The sequence below is a fragment of the Pygoscelis adeliae genome, unplaced genomic scaffold, assembly GCF_000699105.1.
Source record: "Pygoscelis adeliae isolate BGI_AS28 unplaced genomic scaffold, ASM69910v1 Scaffold54, whole genome shotgun sequence".
Classification (NCBI taxonomy): domain Eukaryota; kingdom Metazoa; phylum Chordata; class Aves; order Sphenisciformes; family Spheniscidae; genus Pygoscelis; species Pygoscelis adeliae.
Window position 1 is genome coordinate 2,108,838 of NW_008824982.1, and position 9,335 is coordinate 2,118,172.

Sequence of the window (9,335 nt, forward strand, 5' to 3'; positions counted from 1 at the left end):
CTCTCAAACGTGCTCCGACTTCTGCACTAGTTTGGTGAGCCAAGTCACAAGTCCCTTCCTTGCTTTTTACTTATATTGTGCTCTAAAGCATTACAGAAGAGTGAAAAAAAGATTTAAGCCCTTAGAAGAGGGCAGAGGAGTTTCAAATGGGATTTCATTTGGGGGGATAAGGAATCACTCTCCTCCAGCTCTGTGGATAGTGAATGCACTTAATGGGAAAGCAAGAGAAAGTACATATGACTGGGTCCTTCCCTAAAAAGACAAGACCTATTTGTGACACACCCCTGCTCCACATGCCTGTCCCAAACTCTTTTTACTCTCACACCTTCCTCGCCTCCACAGAAACACAAAGACAACTGAAAAGAGCATAGTTGGAAAGACGTCCAAAGTGTGGTTTGATTTCGGCACTAAATCTCCCCTTGACGGCTCACAGTGTCACTGTATTGCCAATAGATTATAGGGTTGCAGCTATTTCCTACGCAGGAGAACACACAAAGGAGCCCCCATCAGCCTAAGCAGTGCCCTCAATCAAATAAAAACCCTTTAGCTTCCTGTTGCAGAGCTCTCTCTAGGATTCATGTATATTTTATCAAAGTTACATGCAGTTCTGATACTTGTTTTGAAAGTGCTTTAGTATGAATCCCAAGATGTACTGAAATGCTGCAGTGGCCTTTTAAAAAAAAATCAAGGTTAGAGTAGAGAAAAAATGAAATGGCTTGACTCCATAGCATGTAATAAGAGCAAATTCTGCTCAACAGGCTTCTATTGATATAAATAAGCAGAAGAAACACATACATCTATATGAAATCATTTCGCTCCTTGTAATTGTACCCTGGGAGCAGCAGGAACAAAGAGGAGCTCCACAGTTTCACCTCTCATAAATGAAGGTCCTGCAATGATCTAAAGATATTTTTTTGCCAGAATTGCTTCTACAAGCCAACACAGAAGTCAACATAGAAGAGCTATACCCTCAGTGGTAATCAATTACTGTGAAGATAGTTAATAACAACCTGGAATAAAAAAAAACCAAACAAACCAAACCAAAAAAAGCTTGTGTTTCCCAGTTGGGATTGCTTTTTTTTATTTTTTGTCTTAAGCTAAGCTGTGAGGAAAAAAAATTGCAATGATCTTTTCAGAAGAAAAAAGTATGTATTTTTTAAGCTGCATTTCATGACTGCTTTGTCTTTCAGGCATTTGCAAATTTTAGATCAAGAAGGATGGACAGAAAGCATGTTCTGGCTACAGTATAATAAGGCATTTAGGTTGAAGTCAGCAAGAGCCAGCATAGTGGAGGGGTGATTTAAAAAAAAAGAATTCATTTTGTATGTAATAAAGCTTTAGTACTTACAGCTGTCCTCTTCTTCAGTAATACATTTCACAACATAACAGGCATAGATGAAGCCCGCCAGCTGAAACAAAATGTAATAGTGTTAGATGTAAAGCAAATGCAATAAAAAAACAAAAGTTGATTTTAGAAAAGCAACAACAGAAACAGCAATAACAAAATTCACCAGACTGTTTGATGAGGTAATGATAATTCTTTACAACAGTTCGGTAATTTTAATAAGTGCACTTCCTTATTCTATGTGATTCTTTTGGAAATAGTCAGGAAAATTTTACATTTTTCTTGAAAAACACGCCCTTCATTAAAACCTCCAAAAATAGATAATTTTTTTTCCATTACAGAATTGGCTTCTTTTTAATTATTGAAGACCCGAAAACCAAATAGGTGATTGGATGGATGGATGCTTAGCCACTGAAAATGTAAATATTTCTGTCAAAATCAGATTTGTTATCCAACAAAACCCAACCCTCTAGCAGAACTCTGCTTTTTAGCAGAACCTTGCCAGCACTTGTAAACTGGCTTTATAGTGATATTTTATCACTTGAAATTAGGGCTTCAGATTAGTGGGACTTATTCCCCTATCTGCAATAGCCCCCAAGCCTCAAGACATATCTAGCACTTTGGATAGGTCTGGATGTGTTTACATCAGTGTCTCATGCTGCAGCTGGCAAAAATCTTGTTCCCTTCATTCCCCTCCTCAGAGCATGCCCAGAAGTGAATGGTAAAGAGAAGCAACAGGATTTAAAGAAAATGAAAATCTGGAGTGGTCTCGAGTACCATGGCAGATTGCTTATCTTACACTATCACCTGAAAAAAATAAAAAAAGGGAATAAATGGCCAATATCGCACATGCCACGGGTCAAGTATCATGTGAGTCCTCTGCTAGTCCTTCCACCAAGTTCTCTCATCGCTGAGAATTTGCATCACCAGAAGCAACAGGACAAATGCTGGAGCAGCAGCATGTGCCACGTGTTGCATGCTTTACACAGCTTCCCTTACATGTAGGTCTGGAGAGTTTTCTCTACTGATTGCCAGCGGTTTTCATCCTTTAGCTCATCACTGAAGTTTGCATGGTAGGACGTCAAAAGAATTCAGGTTGTTTGATCTCTTTGTAGTGAAAAGTGAGCCATGCTGTCAAAATGTGTTATTCTGTACAGGTCACCTCACAGAGATCTTTTCATGAGCTGCAAACCCAGCTGTAGACTTTGGGAATTAGTTCTTTATACGGATAATGAAAATGCCTAAAGGCTCCAGCCAGGACTGAGCTCTGTGTGTGTGTGGTGCAAAACCCATGATCTCTGGCTGAGGGAGATGATGATCTTAATTTCAGACAAAGTAATCAGCGGGTCAGACAGTAAAAAGGGTGAAATCTGAGAGAAGACGATGTATTGTTCTGAATGCTCGTTAGTGCAAATGGATTTTTTTTTCATTAATCCAAGGCACACCTACGATCACTGCAATATTGTGGATTCTTAGAGCCCTTAATGTTACCTGTATACATGGAATGAAAATAAATCCATTCCCTTTCCTAGTGCCTTCACACTGGAGACAGTGACCGTGCCTAATTTATTCCAGCTCTTACACAGATATTCCTGGTGTTTCTCTCAGTTTTCTATGTAGAAAGTTCCCCATACCTATGAATGCTAGCTTCTAACACCTGTATGGGTGAGAGATGGTTAACGGAAAAAAAAAAAGGCCAGCCCTGAGACTTTTCTGAAGAGATCAAGACTTGATTTGGAGATAACACTGCAGTCAGCGTAGATTCCTGTTGGGAGGCCAGAAGCTGCATTACAACAGAACTAAATCATTAATTTTGTCATTTATTATAAATCTGTGTTATAGTGTGGCTGGGAAGATTTTACACCTGGGAAGGATGAAATATTCACCACTGGACACAAAGAACGCACTGTACCAAGAACAGTGGCATTCAGCTAGTATCAGCATTTCATCTCTCTTTTATTGGATCACTCTTCCCTTTGGTTTCTTGGCTTCAAGACAGAGGGCTAATTTGCTCCACTGACTTATGCCCTGCATAATGCCATTGACTTCAATGACATTAGATGAGGTTTTATTCAGCAACGAATTAGGCCCAGAAAGGTTGTTCATAAATGATTCCATTCTTGGATGTGAACCTTGGCTTAATAGTTTCTCTCTTCTCTTTTTACAGACCATCAGATCCAAGACAGCTGAATAGTTGCATCTCTAGTAGGCGACCACAATGGTAAAGCTTTTCTTGTAATACAGTTCAATACTTTACTATCTGCTAAAACACCACAACTTCACATGTTATTAACTAAACTTCTCTCACAAAGCACAGCAAACAAACCGTATCACAAACTGTGCTTACAACTGATCGTTTAATTGTATTCAGTTACATCCCTTAAATATCTAGGGAACTCCTTTGATATATAAGTAAATCCTCCAGCATTTCATCAGATGAGCTTGCTGATTAAAAGAGTGCCTTAAAGCTAGAAATTGTTCTGTTCTAAATACAAATGGAAGTTTGTTTCCCATGAGATAATCAGAGTTTATAAAGTAAACCTCCCTTCTCCCACATGTATCCAACCCTTTGCTTGGTACACAGAGTAAGTTTGTTTTAATTTGAGCATCACATTTGTTTTTTGCATTTTTCTCTTTTTTAACCAAGCAATTTATCAGTTCTGATCCAGTGATAGCCATTCAAGATTTATGTTCTAATTGCATCAGCAGCAGAGGGCACACACTCAGAGCTGAGTGTGGCAGTGTTTACTTTGAGGACGCTCAGTGGCCTGAGCCCATGGTGACTACAGAGACCTCTGGGCTGGAGACCAGGAACATATTTCCTCCCTGGTGGACTCAGACTTCCTGTAGGAAGGGTGCAGCTTACCTTCGCATGTAGCAGAGCTTTCTTGGTGTCCTGGTTATGACACTTGGGGACCAGTCAGCTAATCAATGTTAGTTAATGAATTCCCACACGGATGAAGGGCTCTCACAAAATTTACCACCTTTGTTATAGTGCAAGATGCATTTCTTTGACCTTGTTTCTCTAAGAAAAACACACCGCAATGTGCCTATGTACAGCACAAAATAAGTAAAATAAATTCCAAACAAAACACTCCACTGAACACACTTCTCCCCCTGGAGAAGAAGAAGAGAGAAAAAAAAACCAAACCCAAATGATAGAGGTTAGTCACATCGCTTAATATATTCCTGGGATGCCATCAAACACAGCAGTGCTGAGTGCAGTATGAGAATTACACAGAGCGGAGTCTTCCTTTTTCAGTATCTCAGAAAGATTTTTGTCTTATGTGAGAAAGAAGGGAATGAGTCCTCAGAGATAAAGAAGAGAAGGAGCCTGACTGTCTCTGAAAATCAGTTTAAAACGAGGAAAGCTAGCCTGGAAACTCTTGTTTCTTTGCATTTTTTTTTTTTTTTAATTAACTGAGCTTTCTTTTATAAAACATGTAGCGATAAAAAGAAATAGGTGCAATGAACAGAAGATCGGATCTGGATCCCAGACCCATCCACATTAGGAGTCTACATCTGTCCTATTCACATTTTAATGCTGTAGTACGGGCCTCCAGAGGAGAAGGAACCATTAACAACACTCCTGCTCATTTATACATATAGCGATTAGTGAATGCATGTTTTTATGAACCTCATTTTCTGCAGCTTGAAAAAATCTGCTCTTTACAACTTTCCCTCATATGTCCATATGAGAGTATAAATGAACAATGCTCTTTCTAAAAGTGACACATTGCCCATCCCCGCACCAGCTCCCTGGGTGTTACTTTGATGACATCTCATGACCATTTTCATACACAATGATCTCAAACACTTTTTAATTTTTTTTAGGGTTTTTTTTTTATCTATAAACACCTCGATAAAACCATCATTCCTTCTGCCAAGTTAAAAATGAAGACAAGCAAAAGCCTAAAATAAATCAGCAATGTAACAGCACTACTGAAGGTTTGGCAATGCGATTAATTACAGAATTAAGTTAATGTGTCTTATTGCCTTATAGCCATATAAGGCAAACAAAAAAGTTGACAGAATATTCCCTACCCAAGTCAGCAGTGTCCTGTTACATTGCTAGAGACTCTTAGACCCTGAGTTTTCTGTGAGTGTACTTCCAGACTTGCTCAAAATGTCAAGTGCTGTGATCAAGCTTAATCAGAATCAGTATTGATCAAAATCCTGTCTTGTTATTTTTTCTTATTTCTTTTATGGAGATGAATGTTTTCATACACTGCAAATAACACCAGATTTGGGAAAAAAGCTATTATAGGAAAACCCATCATTCCTGGTCAAGGCCCCCACCTTTTCCTCTTTTAAAACAATATCTATATAGATAATTATTAGGTGTTATCTTTATTATGCCAAACACCTGAAACAAAGGAATGACAGCAAGGAAGAAACAAAAACTAAAAGTGGGTAAGATCTGAATGGCATAAGGTGATGAAGAGAAGGCTCAAGATGAAGATGAATGAGTTAAGGGTTATTGAAATAGCCCATGGTCTTGGCTTCACTGAATGAGCATGTTTTAGTCTATAACTGGTCTTTGTCAGGAGAAATGGACTTCAAACTTAAAAACACACAAAACCATTGTGTTTTCCTATGGGAAGATGTTAAAGTATCTTCTGAGACAGCTAATGCTGAGGCTTGTGTGTTTATTTTTCATTACTAAGTTTTTGCAAGATTCTACAAACACTGCGGTTTTAAGATCTCAGCAAAAAAAAAAGGGCTAGTTCAAGCAATAATAATACAGAATTACATGGAGGTTAATTTTGGCCCTAGGAACTTTATATGGCAAAGCTGTGATGTTACATGTCTACCCATGTGCAATTTAATCATATTTCTTAAGCTTACAGGGGCTGCACTTATAAAGCCTTTGTAATGCTGTGTGTTTAAGGAATGGTGTTTCTTTAAAATGGATTTTTGGAGGCTGTGCATATATATGTGTACATTATGAGCAACTGAAGAACTGGAGAATTACTATCTAGAAAGCTTCCAGTGTATTGATTCTCAGAAAAATCATACTCATTATTTAGCAGAAAAGGTGAGTCAGAGACCTTTCTCTCAACATCTGTAGAACTAAGTCAGTGTCATGGGCGTTCTAAAGCTGCCCCCTGCAAAAACCCTTTCAAGCATGATTTCACTGCCTGCAGCAGTGCAGCATCAGTGAGTGACTATCATTGCTAGAGTTTAATATAAAACTAAAGCTATGTTCCATCGAAACTACTCTGTTGAGGTACGCTTTTATTTGTGCTTACATTTACCATTATGAGAGCTCTGTCATTCCTCCAAGTTTAACTATCTTTCATCATAAAAGGAGCGTTGGAAAACTATTGATATCAGACCAGATTCCTGATAGGGAATGTAGACTGTGTGGCCTTGCGGTCATTTTTCTACAGAATTAACTATCTGTGTGTTGTCTGAAAAGAATAATTCATTAGTATGGCCAAGTAGCTTTATTCTGTGCAATAAAAAAAATTATTAAAACAGCCAATTGTTAAATTACCATGTCCACAATAATATCTAATGGACAACCATGAAATTTAAAATCAAACCAAAACAAAAACATAATTTCTCAGCCTATGTAGTTGTCAAATTCTTTTTCTTTCTTTTCTTAAGCTGAAAGCTGCCCTAGACGTTTATGATTTTTTTTTCAGCAGGCACAGTAAAAACATGAATCATAAGTACAGATAAATCTAAACACATTGGAAAATAGAAGTGCGATAAAAAATGCATTTATTTCAACTAGTGCATCATAATCTTTTTTATATCAGCTGTCTAGAAGGTGCTTAGCATAAAATCTTTATTTCTCAGTGGACTACTCAATTTTCTGGAGATTTCCTTTTTGTATAAGCATTTGAAGATCACCGTGAAGACCAGCTAGAATGCTTTCATTTGAAATGCTGCTGGGCACTTGAGAACTTGTTCAGGGCAGCTGTTCCCTTAGCGTCTTCCCTGGCAGGCTTTTTCACCTGATGCATTGAAGAGACCACAGGGGCACTGAAAATCACAGCACTATGGCTTGTCAGATAAGAGCTGTGCAAACCTTTAACAACATTAGAAAGCAAGAGATACTCACCTGTTTTGAAGCTGTACTACAGACACTCAGCTTGACCCAAATTTCCTGAAAGTTTAGTGAGACTTTTCTGCAAATCTGACCTAAAACTTTCTACAAATCTTCCCTCTTCCTAGGTATTTCAGTGTGATTTATGTTTTTGATAACCACATGATATTTGGTGCTTTTCCATGATTTTATCTCACAGATAAAGAAAAGGATGTCCTTTTTCCTGCTTCAGACATCAAAGACAACCCAAAATATAGGGGCTACCAGCTTATACGAGATGGAACTAGGGATCGCTTCTTGCCAACCTCTGTGTTAACTGAACTGCGGAGCATCTTGTAGATTCAGGCTCAGTGTTGAACTTTACGTTCCTGCTCCCACAGGTGAAATGCCCCAGCTGGGACTCTGCTGGATTCCCTCAGGAAGCTGAAGCAGGCATGTCTCAAGGGGAAGAGGAGAGGCCACAGCAGGCTGACCTGTGTTAATCCCCAGATCACAGTTTAGAGCAATGATAGGACTGGCAAACCAGGAGCAAATTCTCCAGCAGCTGCATTCAGCAGGTACTGGGTGCAGCTCAAGTGCGCGTTGCTCAGTGCAGGCTGAAGGCATTAGTGCTGCAAAAAACCCTGTTAAAAATAGAGAACTTTTAGTTTTCTCTTTTCTGCTTTTGTGGAATTGTCTCTACTTTACCTTTTCTCACTTGATTAGGGTTAAAGGATGTATTTGGTTACATATTTTCATTAATTCCATCCAAACTGAGGCTATGGGAAGTCCTGAAAATTGAAAAGTCTATTGCTCTGTTTCCTCTCACAGCGTAGCTCTGAAATCCAACTTGTCACTGTTAGAACAGAGCTCTGATTGTACAGGGGTCAACAGTGTGCAGTGACTGCTGTTCACGTCAAAGGGATTTAGCCATTAGAGCTGTGTAGATTGGGAAAAATCATCCCATTTATTTTTAAAACAAGGCCAGCTGCCTCTATCCACTCAGCAACAGCAAAACAACAAAACGAAGAATGAAGTTGAAACAAAAAACCCTAAAGTAAAAGGCTTTAAAATACGTATCACCCTGGTCATTCTGTTAATAATAGGAATGGATTATTAAAGCAAAAGTGTTTATGTGTCTGTATGTGGGCTTTGCTCTGAAGGTTTTATAGCAAGAAAACTTTTAAGGAAAAAAACTTTGGACCTTTTTCCCCTCTTGTCTTCTGGGAATGCTTTGGAATGGTTTAATCATCTGGCTTTAGTATCCGACTGCCTTTGGCAGCAGTAGCTTTTCTTATCATTATGTCTAACTGTGTGTCACCTTTTCCAGACAGCCATAGGATTAGGATAAGAAAAATTGGTTCTTTATGCTGCAGATCTAACAAAGCCACAGACTGCTCACAGCCCACCAAATGAATGCCTAGCATTTTAAATTAAACTGCATTAGATGAAACAGTTGATTATCAATGCTACTCACTCTTTTGAGGGGCAGTAGGAAAAAAAAAAAAAGGATATTTGAAGTTTGTGCAGATTGCAGAGGGGGAAATATTTTGATGGTACAAGAAAACTCTGAATTCCTGATAAACAAACACATATGATTGCTTCTGTTCAGTGAAAACCCATCCCTCCATGTTGAGGCACCCATATGGCAAGTGAACCTCGATGATGTGAGTGTGAACACTGGGCCCTCAGATCCAGGAAACAGAAGCATTCAGACGAAAGTAAGTAGAGGATGAGAAAGGAAGTAAGATGTTGCTGTGTCTGCCAGTTTCTCAGGATTGTGGCCAGCCATGAAAACTGTGTAGAGTAAAAGTTCAGAAAGGAAGTGCAGGTAATTTGCTCTTCTCCACCATTACATGTTAGATTAAATTAGAGCAATGCTGTCACATAAATGGCAAGAGCCAGAACATTTCATCAGAGGTGAGAGAGACTTTCCATTGACAACTGACTCTT

The 9,335-nt window shown here is 38.7% G+C and overlaps 1 protein-coding gene across 1 annotated transcript in view; it reads right to left on the reverse strand.

The window, feature by feature from the left end:
- Positions 1-9,335, reverse strand: part of NKAIN2 (Na+/K+ transporting ATPase interacting 2) — a 309,716-nt gene that overhangs the window by 22,086 nt on the left and 278,295 nt on the right. The window contains exon 4 of the mRNA XM_009325643.1: positions 1,349-1,409. Coding sequence (XP_009323918.1) covers positions 1,349-1,409 — 61 coding nt within the window. The remainder of the gene's footprint in view (positions 1-1,348; positions 1,410-9,335) is intronic.